A 16,935-nucleotide genomic window follows, 5' to 3' on the forward strand; every position below is an offset into this window, starting at 1 on the left:
CTGCTCTTTTCATGAGTCTACGACCTGTATCTTTAACTCCATTCTTCACTTTCTCAAAATAGCTACAAAACAATGCAAAACAAGCATAATCCGCTAAAAACAGCTTTTGACTCTCTACAGACTCATTTATTGAGTTTTGCTTGATTCTAGGCTCATTCCAAGTAGTAAAGGGCGTAATTCGGTCCAAATTGACATATGAAAATAACTATTTTTCAACCTTCATCAAATATCTGCGCAAAGTCACGAGCTTTAATCAACTTGCTTCATAATGAAGTCGACTAAAAACTTGCAGATTTGCCACACATTGTGAGTTCATCAAAGTGCATGTGGTTTTTCTTTTCATAAACATATGTAATGCAAACACAAGTGACGTATCAAATATTAGATCAATGAATATGCATACATTTATCTGAAACAACACATACATGTTCAATTAGACAGTGTTCACAATAAAGCATAGAACATGTAACACATTACAATACATGTGTTATTAATAATGTGTTGTCATCATAAAAAAACCAGAGTAACTTGAGCACTGTGAGATTAAGGTTAGCTAAACTAGTGCTTCCCTTATCAACAATCTCAACAAAGAAGATGAATTCGTAAATACATGAGAGTGGATAGGATAAGTCGAAAACCCCAACAACATAATCATCTCATATTATATCAATCATTCACCTGTTCATTCTTTTAGTCAATTGATCAAAAACTTGCATTCATGTTTATTTTATGCATTACAAAACCAAATATTTTCATTCTCAAGTCTTAAATAATCAACAAATCACATGATTGTTTAGGCCATGAGTCTCTAGGGAAAACGATACTTGGATTTACCATTTATATTACTTGATACGATTCGGTACACTTGCCAGAGTCTTAATAGTCTCATGTTGATGGTTCACAATATTTTATTATTGATGGATAATCTTGTCCAACATATATTTTTAACCGTCTCTAGGGACCCATAGTAGTTCCTTTTAGTGGGAAAATTATAACATATATAACACACCCAAAAATTCTTAAATGAGAAATATTAAGTTACCGACTAAAAATCAACTACATAATAGAGTATTTGTGATAATTTGTTGGCTTGATTCAAACCAATACATTAGCATGCAAAATTTCATATCCCTAAGTAGTCATTAGAAGATTACTTTTTATAAGTAATGGTGCAACTAGTTTTAGACGTTTTATTTAGAGCTATCAAAGGGGGTCACCCAGCCTGATCCAGCCCGGTCCACCACGGGTTGGTCACTTAGTGAGCCAACCCAACCTAGCTCATTTATTAGCGAGCTAGAAAAATTCGAACTCGACCCGACCCACCACGGGTTGGTAGGTAAACGGATTGACCTACTGGCTTACTTAATTACAATTATTTTAAAATTAAAAAAATTATAAATTTTCTATGATTTAAATATAAACAAATTTCACTTCCAAATTTCACTTCCAACATGGTGTTTAATTAATTTTGAAAATAGTGAACTTAAATAATTTTTTCGAGCACAAAATAATAATAAATATTTTTTTTATAAAATTAAAATTAAATTTTAATAAAATAAAATTAGGTAGGTGGGTTGGTGGGCCAATTCGGCCCACCACGGGTTCAACCCGCATGAGCCGTGTTTAAATGAGCCGAGTTGAAATTTGACCCGCATAAAAAAAATACAATTTTTTCAAACCTAACCCGGCTCGAACCCGTGGTGGGCCGGGTTTTCCCGCTGATTGTGACCCATTTTGACAGCTCTAGTTTTATTAATGATTTTGCAAGTCCATTTTGAGTATGAACATGTGCTACTAAATGTTCAACTTCAATTCCAATAGACATACAATACTCATAAAAAGCATGAGATGTAATTCACCAACATTATCAAGACAAATTTTCTTCATGAGATAGTGAGCTCTTAACTTGATTAATTGTGTTAATAACTTCGCAAATGCTTGACAACAAATTGATAATAAATAAATATGTGAGCATCTAATTGATACAATAATTAAAATCATAAAATATTTAAATGATTCGTGTTATGAATGTATTTGACCAAAAATATCACGTTATATTCATTCTAAAAATGAGAGTGACTTATTTCAAATTTTTTCTAGTGATGGTTTTATCATCTAACTTTCCTTGTAAATAATTTTTATAGTTAGGATAAAGAAACTTTTGACTCTTAAATAGGTGTTCACATAATTTTTCAACTATTTTTCATATTATGATAGATGCATAATAACTCAATCGTATACCAATAATCAATCATAAGAGTAAATATAGTACATCAATGAACAACCATTAATGTATAATTTTTTTATTATTATTATAATTATAAAAGTAAATGTAAATGATTTTTTTAGCTTTATTGTTAATAACAATAAAATAAAAACCGTTAAAATTCAAAGAAATAATTACTTAAACTAAAATAGAAAAAATAATTATTTTAACTAAAGAAAACTGGTATTTAAAAGGTAAAATTAGAAAATACATATGCACACCAAAGAGATATCTTTATATATAGTATATATAAACTAGTTTATTAATTATTTTATCTTTTTAAATTTTATAATTACATTTTCATAATTATTTTCTAAAAACATTGTTTCCATAATTTAATAATATTTTATTATTTGAATAAAAGTAGAAAAATTAATTTTTATTTTTTTCATTATCATAAGATAAAAAGGTGGACATACTCATTAATATGTAATATATGTTTGTATTTTTTCTAAGTAGGAAAACTTTTTATTGTATATAATTTTTTTTCTAATTTTATCTTGAAGTAAATATATTTTTTGAAGTAAAATAATTACGTTGTTGATTTTATTTTTTACATGATTTTTTTTTATTTAGTGTTTTTTTCTTAATTTTACCACTTTCTAAAATTAAAGTAACTATATATAATTTAAAAATAAATAAAAATTTATATAAAACTATAAAAGTTATTCATATTTATTTTTATAATTATAATTTTAATATTTTTATATAAAAAAAATAAAATAAACCTACATGTTATCTCGTGTACATCAAACGATGTAGTTGCACACTCACCACGTGATTTCTCAACTTATATTATCATTGGTGTTTGCAGAGTAACTGAAGACCATTCAACAAACACAAGGAACCCAAAAAAGTGTTGAGTTTGTAATGGCCGCCACTCTGTCCTCCGACTTCGACGACCTCCGCTCGCCGTTTCTGTCAGCGGAGGACAAGAAACCGGCGGCGGAGAAGCTCTGCATCGACGACATGCTGCAGAAGTACTGCGGCGAGTTCGGGCGGTGGCAGCTCAAACACTTCATCCTCACCAGCCTCGCCTGGGCGCTCGAGGCCTTCCACACCATGGTCATGATTTTCGCCGACCGTGAACCAGACTGGAAGTGCGTCCCCGGCGCCAACTGCAACAGCGGGGGGGCTGGCGGCGCCTGTGGTCTCTCACCGGGTGCGTGGGAGTGGGTCGGCGGCCGCCACGGGTCTACCGTCTCGGAATGGAGTTTGATTTGCGGTGATAAGTTCAAAGTTGGATTGGTACAGGCCGTGTTCTTCGCCGGATGCATGATTGGTCAGTTATTTTTCTCTTCTAGATTTTTCATTTGTGATCCGCCTAATCTTAACTGTTTGATTGATGATCATTTAGTTAATTTAAAAATATTGATGACAAAAAAAATTAATGTAAAAATTCTTGTACAAGGGTGGGTTGCGCTCATTTTCACCAGGGTGAAATATATTTTAAAATTTCTAAAATATTTAAAAAAATGTTAGTTTTAATTTTGAAAATATCTTATGTGAAATGTAACAAGAAAAATATATTAATTTTGTTCTAAGATGAAAACTTACATTTATATATATATATATATATATATATATATATATATATATGGAATATATAAGAATATGCTTTATCTTTATGAAAACTACATACAAATCATGTTAAAGCTTTCGGCTTTAAAGAATGTCGAAGGATGTGGTTAAGGAAAATTGTGGGATAGTGTTTTTGTTCTATTTTATTAATTTACTGAAAAATGTATAAATTTTTAGATAACGTTCTGCTGTGACGTTTTGTCCAGTAATCTTTCGCAATTTGTAGTTTTTGTCGTGGACCAGCTTCTGAAATTTCTTAATAAAGCCAATTTAGAATAAGCTGTGAATGGCTAACGAAGTTCGAGGATGACATAACGTGTGGTTGTAATTGTTTGGGTTTGGAAAGGGCATTTGTTTGATTTGTAGCGTTTGAATAATATAATAATTACGTAAAGTATAAACCGAAAACGAGATGAGCGTGAAGATGTATACCAGAAAAATATTAAAAAATCAGTTAGAAGTTACTTAAGCTAGGAAATTAGGTTGTGTTGGGTTGAGATTGAGGGAAAGGGAAAAAAGTGTGAATGAGAAACGGACTTAATTAAGCACACCTATCTTCTTTGTCCTTTACCCACTTAGATGCATTGCACTTTACTTTGTCGATTTTGATTGAGAGTTCATGGTTTTGAATATATACCTCATTTTTTAGGACAAGTGGATGACAACTTTTAAGCTATCTACCAAAACTCTTTATTTTATGCATGTGCCCTCCTTTTGTTTGGCTTCCTTTCTTTATTTTTCACATGTCACTTTCGTTACATATATTTGTAACTTTTTATGAGTTGTATTGATTGCATAAAGTCCTTTTTTATTGCACATACTTATTTATATGCAACAAAAATTCAGTAAAGCTATAGTTAGGCCGTGTTATAAGTAGAGGATTCAGCTCCATGTGTGTCCATAAACGTCAACTAATATTATTCCAAAAGAAAAAGTTCAATAAAGTTAAAGACAATGTAGTTGTAGGGCTAAAAAAATATTAAAATGATAATATAGCTTATCTTAAAAGTGTATAGACTAGAAACGTACATATACATATGACAAATTTTGAAGATCACATGAATATAATTGAAAATTTACGAAAAATCAGGAAAACCTGAACTATGTGATCGGGATTTGTTTCTACTAGGTGTTATTAACAACAGTAGAAAAATATGCCAGAATAGGTAAAAAAATGTGTCCCCTGTATATTATCACTGAATTATAATTATTTGAGACACTTATATTTTTTATATTTACTTGATACTATTTTTATTTTTTTTTATTTTTTTTTTGAAAAATACAAAATTTTATATTTTTATGATCATTTTATTTTTGTATTTTGTATTAAATGAATGTAAAAGTGTGTCATGATACTATTTTCTTTATATTATTTATGTAATTCAATGTGTGATATTATTTCACATAAAACTTCCGCTCTATTAAAGTTAGAGTTTTACTCAACGAAAAGACTAAGTCTTTTAATTCATTTGTTTTAGTATTATAAGAAATGAAAGTTCAATTGGAATTAATAAACAGCATTTATAGTATTAAGTTTTGTGGTGTTATATATGGTTGGCCGTATACAAGCTATTAGTGGAATCTTTAACATTAGTTGGTGCTGAAATAAATAGTTCCACCTCCATCACTAGAATTTGACTTTATATAATAAAAACATCAATTATAAATAAGCAATATTAATATAAATTTTTAAATATATTTTGACATAACATATATATTATTAGATTTAAAATACGTCAATACAATAATAAATTAATAAAGAACTAACATATATATTATATCAAATTATTGTAAAATAAAATTTGTATAAAAGATATCTTTTTCCACTATTAATATCATTCACGTAGAACTTTTTAAACTAAAATCAAGTAAAAGAGTATATATACTTACAACTCCCTTTTAAAAGCCGGTCCTTAACAACAAGTATCATTTATTATAATTTTATTTTTAATAAATGAGTACTGAAGTAGTTGGCTTTATAAGAGTTGTAAAAATATATTTTTTCTAAAATTAAAATGGTTATATTTTTTTTAGAGTTTTTACTTTGGATATAACTACTTTTAAAATAATTTTATATATTAAATTGGACAAATAGTTGGTTTTACTTTTTAAAGTAATTTTATATTAAAACAATTTAATAATATGAATATTTGAATTAAAAAATATACTTTTAAATTGCTGTCTTCCTTTGTTTTTCTTGGCACAAAACAAAAACAATATTGACAGCGAATTTTCAGGTGCTGGAATATTTGGCCACCTCTCAGACTCTTCCCTGGGAAGAAAAGGCTCTCTCACAGTGGTCTGCGCCCTTAACACTCTCTTTGGCTGCTTAACAGCACTGTCCCCCAACTACTGGATCTACGCACTCCTCCGCCTCCTCACCGGCTTCAGCAGCGGCGGCGTTGGCCTCACTGCCTTCGTCCTCGCCACCGAACCTATCGGCCCGACGAAGCGCGGCACGGCGGGCATGTCCACCTTCTACTTCTTCTCCGGCGGCATTGCAGTTCTCTCTGGAATCGCGTACATCTTCCAATCATGGCGCTATCTCTATATAGCTTCCTCTATCCCCTCCTTCCTCTACATCATCCTTGTCCTACCCTTTATCTCTGAGTCCCCAAGATGGTACCTTGTTCGCGGGAAAGTAACCGAAGCCATGAAGCTCATGTCCACCATTGCTTCTTCCAACGGGAAAAACCTTCCCGATGGTGTTTTCCTCGCTCTCGACGATGAAGCATCGTCAACAAAAGCCCAGGATTCGGGTCATGACATAACCTTGATGACATACAAAAACGAAAACTTGGAAAACAAAGACGCGCTGGTGGGATCCATCGTAGACGTGATTCGTTCTCCCATCACTCGTGTGAGGTTGTTCTTAGCAGTGGCTCTTAACTTCTTAGGCTCCGTTGTCTACTACGGGCTTAGTTTAAACGTTATGAACCTTGAAACCAACCTTTACCTGAACGTGATGTTGAACTCCGTAGCTGAGATGCCGGCGTTTACGATAACGGCGGTGCTTTTGGACAGGTTTGGACGAAAGCCATTGACGGTGGCGACAATGTGGTTCAGCGGGTTGTTTTGTTTGATAGGGAGTTTGATTGGCAACGTGGGAGCGTGGAAGCTGGTGAGAATGGTGTGTGGTGTTTTGGGGATATTTGGGATGGCCGGGACTTATAATTTGTTGTTTATTTACACGGCGGAGCTGTTTCCGACGGTGGTGAGGAACGCCGCGCTTGGATGCACCACGCAGGCAGCGCAAATGGGAGCGATACTGGCGCCGTTTGTGGTAGTTTTGGGTGGGTGGCTGCCGTTTGCGGCGTTTGCAGCATGTGGAATAGTAGGAGGAATGCTTGCGTTTTATCTTCCAGAGACGATGAATCAACCTCTCTATGATACATTCACCGGAATGGAAGCAGGACTTGCTTGATGTAAATTATTGCTGATCTCATTATAGATGTTTAGGTCTTATCATTTGCTCTTTGTTGTTGCATGGATCCTTTGATTTCTATTTTCATTTTGTTAAATTTTTTAGAGTGAAAAAGTAACGCGTATTTATATGGATTTGAGGATTGAAGAACACCAACCATGTTTGTCCAAACAATTCCAATACTTTTCTTTTTATTTTTTTTTTCGAACAACGGGTACTTTGACAACAACAAAAGTTTTCCTATCACCATACCATTACTCTTATTAGAACCATTTTATCCATATCAAATGATAATAACTGATGTCAAATAAACGTTTTTCACTTTTCTCCGCAGTCTAGCTATGATTTTTTTTTTTTTTACATAGCATAAGTCTTGTTTAAAGTAACGAGGATAACATAACGTGTTTTATATTCATATTTATACAAGTAACACACTTTTTTTTGGGTTAAAATATGATTCTGAAAACCGAATCATGAGTTGATTATGCATGATTTTTTACAAAGGGCTAAGTTGAAATTTGAGTTTTGGAGAAAATCGAATTCTGACTTATATTTTAACTCTTTTTATATAAACATAGGTTATAATTTGATTTTTAGAAAACTGAATTACTGACTTTTATTTTTTAAGCATTTCTAAGAAAAATATATTGGAATTTGATTTTTAGCAAATCAAATTTTCACTTATATTTTCATTAGTAAAAAAAACTGTTTTTTAATACATCTTATAGGCATCGGTTTTACAAAACCGAAATATATGAAAACACGGTGATATTTTTGCAATTTTAATGAATTTATAGACATCGGTTAAAGGGAACCGAAACATAAAGAATATATTACCTCGGTTAATATCTGAACAGATGCATAATGTTTTGCATAAACATTTATGCTTCGATTTCTCGTAGACCCGAGGTGTATAGGTTGAGTTTAGGCATCGATTCGAGTGAACAACTGAGGCAGTATGTTGTTATTAGCTCAGTTAAGCTGATAACCGAGCCATAATGCCTTTTATATTTTCACCCCCGATCAAAGTTAACCTACGCGCACTGTTTTTCTTCCTTCTTCTGCTATCGTCGCTGTTAAGTTTTAATGAATAGACACAGATAGCACAGTGAATATGTAAAAGATTGCATAGTTTATTGAGTCATACGAAAGCAACTTTTATAAGCTTTACAGACTCTAGACGAAACAGAATAATAACAAAACAAAATATTATGAAACTGATGCCACTAGTTTAGGCGAAAATTAAGCCACTAACCATACCGAGTCAGTCCTATAAAATAGGACAATTTATTGACACGTTCAAATAACTAACAATCCCTCCCTTAAGCTTTAGCTTATTTCATCAACTGCAAATATTCCAAGCATACGTCTAAGTTTTTCAAACTGATCAAGCTTCAAGGCTTTTGTCATAATGTCAATTGCTTGCTCATTTGTATTGCAATAGTTCAATGTAATAACTTGATCATTAACTAAATCTCTGAGGAAATGGAACCTTACTGCAATATGTTTACTCCTACCATGATAGACAGGATTCTTGGACAATTGTATAGTAGAACTGTTATCACAGAAAATCTCAGTAGTTTCTTTTCTTTCTATTCCAAGATGCTCTAGGATTCGTTTGAGCCAAATACATTGGCATGCACAATATGTTGCAGCAATATATTCAGCCTCAGTGGTAGAAAGGCTTACCACAGGCTGTTTTTTCGAAGCCCAGGATACTGCTACAGTTCCAACATAAACACTGAACCAATAGTGCTTCTCCTATCATCTGAATCCCCTGCATAGGTGTTGTCACTACAGGCAGTGAAACTCATCTTCTTTCCCTTTTGATAGAAGAGACCATATTCAGTAGTACCTTTTAAATACCCGAAAAGTCGTTTTGTTGCTGCCCAATGTGACTCCTTGGGGTTGGCCATATACCTACTAAGTAAATTGACTCCAAACATTAAATCTGGTCGTGTGACTATCAAGTACATGAGGCTTCCAATAGCCTGTTTAAACTGTGTAATATCTATTGGAAAACCTGCTTCGTCCTTGGATAAAATGGTTCCCGGTACCATGGGATTTCGTACTGAGTTGTTGTTCAACATATTAAAGCGTGCTAGAATATCACGTGTATATTGCCTTTGGCAAATAAAGATGCCTGCTTCATTCTGTATAACTTCTATTCCCAAAAAGTGTTTGATTTTGCCCAAATTTGTCATGTCAAACTCCAATTGCATTGAGTGTTTAAACTTTTCACATATAGCTTTGTTATTTCTAGTTAATATTAGATCATCCACATATAAGCTAACTATTAAAATATTGCCTTTAACCTGTTTCGTGAACAACGTGTGTTCACTCTGACAACGTGTAAACCTTTCCTTGGCAAAGTATGCTTCAATTTTACTATACCAGGCTCGTGGGGCCTACGTGAGCCCGTATAGAGCCTTCCTCAACTTGTATACTTTTTTTTCTTTGCCTTTCTTGATAAAACCAACAGGTTGATGAACATAAATTTCTTCCTAAATTTCACCATGCAAGAAAGCACTTTTTACATCAAGCTGAAACACGTCCCACGCATTTTGAGCAGCCACAACTAACAATACTCTCACAGTATCAAGCCTAGCAACAGGAGCAAAGACTTTTGTATAGTTGATGCCATATTTTTTAGCATATCCTTTTTCTACTAAGCGAGCTTTATATTTATCTACCTCTCCTTTTTCATTGAGCTTTGTTTTGAAAACCCATTTCACACCTATGGGTATCACGCCTTCAGGTGGATCAACTAAATCCCATGTGTTATTTCTTTCAATTGCTTTCATCTCAGTGTCCATGGCCTCCTTCCATTTCTGACTTGTACTAGCTTCCTCAAAGGTTTGAGAATCCTTACAACCGGTCGTCAACATTGCTAGCAAGCTTTCCTTTTGTACAACCACATTGGTTTCATAATCGGTCATCCACACTGATAACGGTTGAAGAACAGTTATTTTCATATGTCAATTTAGACCAAATTACACCCTTTAAGACTTAGGACGAGCTTAGAATCAAGTAAAACTCAATAAACGAGTCAGTTGAGAGTCAAAAGCTGTTTTTAGCGATATTATGCTTGTTTTGCAATGTTTTGTAGTGATTTTGATGAAAGTGAAGATTGGGGTTGAAGATGAAGGTCTTAGACTCAATATAGAGGAAGAAAAGTGAAGAAAAGAAGAGTCAAGAAACCGCCCGACGGCAAAATTCACCGTTGGGCGGTCCATGGCGAGGAGAAGCCACCTGGCGTGGGCGCTGGGCGGATTGGCGATTAGAGGCAAACCACCGGGCGGTGGCCCCCTACCACCGGGCGGTGGCGCGATTAGGGGCAAACCGCTGAGCGGCGTAAGTGTGCCGCCGGGCGGTTGTCCGTTGGGCCTAGGCCTATTTTCTGTGACGCTCCTCAGCTATAAATAGCCCTGTTACGATTTCATTGTCATTCTTTTGACAGAAGAGGGCAGCCAGACCTAATTTCCACTCTCTAGAGAGGATTTCTTGGATGCTTAGACTCCTTTTCATCTTATCTAGGGTTTGCATTTCCATTCTTCCATTATTTTAATCTAAGTTCACCATGACAATGGTGAACTAAACCCTTTTGTTGTTCGGGGAAACAATGTAATCTTTTGAAACTCTCTTTTATTGAAACTCTTGTTTATTTATATGATTCTTCATATGCTTTGATTATCAATTGTTGGGTTCTCATCTACGCTTAATGCTTTTATCGTTTAACTCATTCGATAACTGTTGTTTGTCTCTATTGATACGGGAACGTATAGTACTGTCATGAACTGGTGAGAAATTCCTTGATTAAGCAATACCAACCTAGGGATATGGGGTAGGACGATCAATTGTTTTTGCTTCTGTTCTTAATGCATTATTAATTGCTAGGGGAGGCTAGGGATAGCAAGCCGGTAATTAGTAATAGGCTCTTTTCGCCGAGGGATCGGGTTAAGGGTAGTGCAAGAAAATTTGCATAACAATTAGATAATCAAGCACATTAAACAAGAGGAATAGATAAGAGGGAGTGAATAAGATGAAATTGTAAACCCCCAACAACTCCATTCATCCATAGTCTTTTTCGTCAATTGAATCAAATACATTGCATGTTTATTTTCTGTCTTTGCATCCACAACAATTAATCTTTTTCTACAAGTCTTACGAATTTAATTCACACGAACGATAAGGCCTTTCGAGTCTCTTGGGAAGAACGATATCGGGCTTTATCGATTATATTACTTGAACGATCTGATACACTTGTCAGTGAGTCAACAAGTTTTTGGCGCCGTTGCCGGGGACTCGAGGTTATTTTTAGTAGTGTGAATTGATTGAATTCGACTTGATTTTTCATGTTTGTTTTTCTTTTTGTTCTAATAAATGTTCTCTAGGGTTTTGTGCCTAATGTTTGCAGAATGCAATACAGACAAGGATTTGATTATATGGGCACTCAATCCTACCAAAATAATTTCAATCACTGGTGGAACCTCACTCACACATGGATCAAAGTCAATATGGACAAGCTGTTGAGCCTCATTTCATTCCTATACAAAGAAGTGCAGAATCTGATGAACTTTTTTAGAGGATTATGAAGTTTGAACCATACCATGTCAAAGGCTTAGAGGAGGATATAAAGAATGATGAATTCTTTCCACAAGACATGTATATTAGATTTTCTTCTCATAGAAGCATAGAGGAGAGGCAACATTATCAGTGGCGGCAACAATGCTCTTCACCAATAGAAACGTGGGAGTATGATCAACAACTTTGTCAATAAACAACTGATGTGACAGAACAAGTCAAAAGCTTGAATGAAAAGTTCGACAAATTTCTAGAGAGGTGTAATTCCAAGAGATACAAAGTTACCTTCAGGAATTTGAAGACACAAATTGATGAGGTTGTTGATGAGGAAAAGGTGAATAGAGAAGTGGAAAAGATAAAAGAGGAGAAAATAGAGGAAAATGAAGCAGAAAGGTTAAGTGAGGGAGAGAAAGATGAGGAAAAAGAAAAAGCAGTGGTTAAGAAAAAAAGAAAAAAATAAGAAAATAAGAAAAAAGAAAAAAAGAAAGTTGAAAAAGGAGAAGGTTGAGAAAAAAAAGGAAGAGAGGAAAGAAGAAAATATCATATGAAAAACCCCTTCCTCATAAAAAGAAAAATCATAAGAAGGAAAAGAAGTTCAAGTACTGTATGGAGATCTTCAAGAAATTGGAGATCAAAATTCCTATGATAGAAACATGGAAACTGGTGCTTGGTTTGATCAACTTTTTGAAGAGATTCAGCAGGAAGAAGAAAAAGAAGAAAATAGCAAGCAAAAGGAGTATCAATGCCTACTGATGGGTGTTTGAACTCTACCGGGTCAAGCTAATGACGCTAAAAGAGCGCTAACTGGGAGGCACCCCAGTGATTGTTGTATACTAGTTTTCTTTTAGTTGGATTTGTAAATATTGCTATTTTTGAACATTATTTTTGGGTAGCATCTACTGAGGGATGCTAACTTTTGTGTCCACTAAAGGATATCAGGTAGGAACACCCACTGATAGGTGCTGGCATGGATCGCACTCGCTGATGAGTGCTTAACAGGTTTGGGTCAGGCTCGTGACGTTAAACAAGCGCTACCTGGGAGGCAGCCCAGTTGTTTTGTTTGTTTGCTTGTTTTTCAAACTCTGTTTTAAGTGCATCATAGGTTGCATGTTCATCTGAGAGGGGAAAGACCTGTAAGTGAAAAATTGAAGGCAAAAATCAAGTGTTACAGGGAAGAATCATTCAAAAGAAAGAAAGTGAGAGGATAAAGTATCGCTCACCGCCGGGCGGTGCAACTTTACCGTCGGGCGGTGGCGGCGAGAACCCTAGCCCGAGCCCTTTAAAGCTGGGCAGTTTTGGGTGTTCTTCACTTGACTCTTCTCCTTTGCATTCCGCCAAGCGGTCTTCTCTAACCTCAACACCCAATTTGCACCTTCACAAGGGTTTCCAAAGAGTTTTCTCACACTTTTTTATCACCCACTCACTAAAACCTAATTCCTTGTTTAAAATTTGGGGGGTTTTTTTGGTGAGAATTGTGCATTAGAAGTTATTCATCATCATTTGAAGAAATTCCTCCAAGCATTTCACATCTCCACTCAAGTAAGTTATGTAACTTCATTCTTTAGTTTCTAATTTTGAAAATTGATGAAGAAGATGCTTAGGAACATGACAAACTAGGGTTTTGGATTTCTTTGCATAGATTGTTAAATTAGGAACTGTTTTGACCGATTAAATTCGCTTGAATCGTGTTTGCATGGTTGAAATTAATGTTTGAGTGGAGATTAGGGTTGTTTTAAAGCAATTTTTGAGAAAACCCTATCGCACCGCTGGGCGGTATCTGTCACCGCCAGGCGGTATTGATACTAAGGCATACCGCCGGGCGGTCATCTTTGACGCCGGGCGGTTTGTTGCATTTTTGGCTGAATGCTTGATTTTGATGCAGTGTAAGGACGGGGAATGTGTTTTACCCTCTGAGATGGAATGGTGTAAAAGTGTTGAATATTGTATTAACCTCTAAATGATGAATTCCTGTGTTTTGCTTTGAATTATATCCTATGCAGGAATGGCATCAGCATCGCGTAGGGGGAGAAGTACTGGCAGTAGGAAGAGGAAGGAGCCGGAAAGGCCGAGAGGCTTTGATTCTCAGAGATTCCTCTCTAAACAACATGAGGACCATTATTCCACTATGCAAGAGAGGAGATTGTTGATGGAAAGGAAGGCCTCATTCATCCCTGACTTAGCTCCTGAATTTGGGGTAGAGATTTTAAGGAGAGATTAGGAGAGGCTGACTACCTATCCGGCACCAGCTAGTATTGAGTTGGTGAAGGAATTCTACACCAATGCCTTACCCAGAGGTGGAGTTGCAGTAGGGAGGTCTAGGAGTTTTGTGAGGGGACATGTCATCAGGTATGGCCCCGATTCCATAAACAGTTTTTTGGGCACAGAATGGCCAGGGGAGCAATGCCAGTATGCAGCACAAGTGGGGTTGATAGGTGATGTTTCTGAAATTGAGAGGGTGATGTGCCTCCCTGGAAGGCATTTTCAGGTTAACCCTAATGGAGCACCGGTCAACATTGGATTTAACGCCTCTAGCACGATACTGGATGACATTCACACATGCCAACATTCAGCCTTGCTCCCATATCTCTGACGTCACGATGCACAGAGTCCTTCTCATTTTTTGCTTGATAAGGCAGATGGATGTGAATGTCGGCAAAATCATCGCTGACGAGATTCATAGCTGCGCTACTACAGTGAGCAACATGACGCCTTTGGGACATCCATCTTTGATCACATTTCTATGTCGCGCGGGCTGGGGGTGGACACTGTAGTTCCACCATATGAGACACCCAGGAATGCTATTGATGCATCCTATTTCCATCAATACTGCGCTGAGGCAGGGGTGGCAGGAGGAGCACCCAGGAGACGTCGCGGGAGAACATCGGCACCACAAGAACAGGTGCCAGATGAGGCACCAGCACAGCATGCTGAGCCATTTCAGATGCGGGACATGTATATGTCCCTGGTTGAGTCTAGGTTAGAGGCTCTTTATAGGGGATAGACAACAACTGCTGAAATGATAATTGGATTGTATGATCATCCACCAGTATATCGGTGGACCATGGATGAGTTTCATGCAGCAGTGGCCTGGCCTCAGGAGTAGTCAAAGAACAGTGAGTCTGGTACTGAAGCACCAAACGCCAATGGGGATGCTGATGAGGGGTTTCAGGAGGACTCCAATGACAGTATGGGTTGATTGAGGGCATCTACTGATTGATGTCCATGTGATAGAGATGAGTTTATTTTTTCCTTCTGTTGTTTTTGCATTTAAATTCTTAGAATAGGTTGCATTTTATTTTCAGTGTGTATGCTTGGCTTGAATACTTTTTCTGAAGATGTTTGACTGAATGATTTGCATGATAAGCCTAATTGATGAGGATTTGATGTGGATGAGAATTGAGTTGCAATGCATGTTGATATTATGTGAAACATATGGGTGATGACTTATGATTGTGGTTATGATGCTAAACAGGGTGTATGAATGAATATTGTGTGAGAACGCATGTTGTGTGAGGTATTGAGCTCCAGAGTTTTCATTGTTGTATGTATTGTTACAAGAAAGCATGAATGATATTGCCTTAATCTTGATGATTGATTGAATTACATGTGAATGTCATATGATCAAGGCCATTTTTGAGAACCCTTCTCTAGCCAAATTTTCACCCAAAATGCTTGAAAATATTATACCCTCTTTGAACCTTAGCCTTAACAGAATGTGAACCCTTGTCTTGAAATTTTGTACCTTGAGTTGGGATGAGCTTAATTGTTCGTGATAAAAAGGTTCAAGTTTGGGGTTGCTTGGGGAAAATTGGAAGGCACTTGAAAAGCAATGAGCTTAAAAGTTGTGAAAGAAAAATACATGAGAAAAAGAAAAGAAAAGAAGAAAAGCATGAAGATGGGCTCAATGCAAAAGAAAAGGGAAAAAGTTGGGAATAAGTGAGATCAGTGAGGAAGAGAGTTGCACTTAAATGTTGAATGTCATGGTGGCTCTCTTAACTCAAGGATTTTGGATTCCAGAAAAACCAATTCTTCTTGTTAGCCCAGCCTCATTACAAGCCTTGGAAAAGTCCTTTTGATGGCATTTGCATGTAAGGATTTTGGTTGTTTTAGATGAATGGCAATTTTGTTTCATGTGACTTGTGAATGATAGAGTGTTGTAGTGTTACCCTAAACACTTGAGTGATTGAGTGAAACACTTGCCTGGTGAGCATTGCTGAATTTCATGATTGCATCTTTGATTAGTGGATTGACCATTCATAAGGTGTACCACTTGTTGAGTAACTTGTGAAATGAACTGAATTGGAAGCATGTGTGCATCTTGATTTGACTCCACTGAATATCTAAAGTTGAGTAGTTCTTGTCATGTACTTTAGGAATGTTGAAATATTGGATGAATGAGTAGAAAGCCAAGCTTTGTTTTGTTTGCTGTTTTGTCCTATTTGCTAGAGGACAAGCAAAGTTCTAAGTTTGGGGTTGTGATAACGGTTGAAAAACAGTTATTTTCATATGTCAATTTAGACCAATATGCACCCTTTAAGACTTAGAACGAGCTTAGAATCAAGTAAAACTCAATAAAGGAGTCAGTCGAGAGTCAAAAGCTATTTTTAGCGATATTATGCTTGTTTTGCATTGTTTTGTAGTGATTTTGATGAAAATGAAGAATGGGGTTGAAGATGAAGGTCTTAGACTCAAGATAGAGGAAGAAAATTGAAGGAAAGAAAAGTCAAGAAACCGCCTGCCGACAAAATTCACCACTGGGCGGTCCAAGGTGAGGAGAAGGCACCTAGCGCAGGCGCTGGGCGGATTTGCGATTAAAGGCAAACCGCCGGGCGGTGGCCCCCTGCCGTCGGGTGGTGGTGCGATTAGAGGCAATAACTGATGTTTGTCTCTATTGATACGGGAGCGTACAATACTGTCATGAACTGGTGAGAAATTCCTTGATTAAGCAATACCAACCTAGGGATAGTGGGTAGGACGATCAATTGTTTTTGCTTCTGTTCTTAATGCATTATTAATTGTTAAGGGAGGCTAGGGATAGCAAGCCGGTAATTAGTAATAGGCTCTTCTCGCCGAGGGATCG

The 16,935-nt window shown here is 36.1% G+C and overlaps 1 protein-coding gene across 1 annotated transcript; it reads left to right on the forward strand.

Moving 5' to 3' along the window:
* The first annotated feature begins 3,049 nt into the window (after positions 1-3,049).
* LOC106778616 (organic cation/carnitine transporter 4) lies at positions 3,050-7,427 on the forward strand. Its single transcript, XM_014666596.2, has 2 exons — positions 3,050-3,548; positions 6,085-7,427. Exons 1-2 carry the CDS (start codon positions 3,137-3,139, stop codon positions 7,269-7,271), a joined length of 1,599 nt encoding a protein of 532 aa, XP_014522082.1. The 5' UTR covers positions 3,050-3,136; the 3' UTR covers positions 7,272-7,427.
* The last annotated feature ends 9,508 nt before the right edge of the window (positions 7,428-16,935 follow it).

The sequence above is a fragment of the Vigna radiata genome, unplaced genomic scaffold (assembly GCF_000741045.1).
Source record: "Vigna radiata var. radiata cultivar VC1973A unplaced genomic scaffold, Vradiata_ver6 scaffold_23, whole genome shotgun sequence".
NCBI classification, from domain to species: Eukaryota; Viridiplantae; Streptophyta; class Magnoliopsida; order Fabales; family Fabaceae; genus Vigna; species Vigna radiata.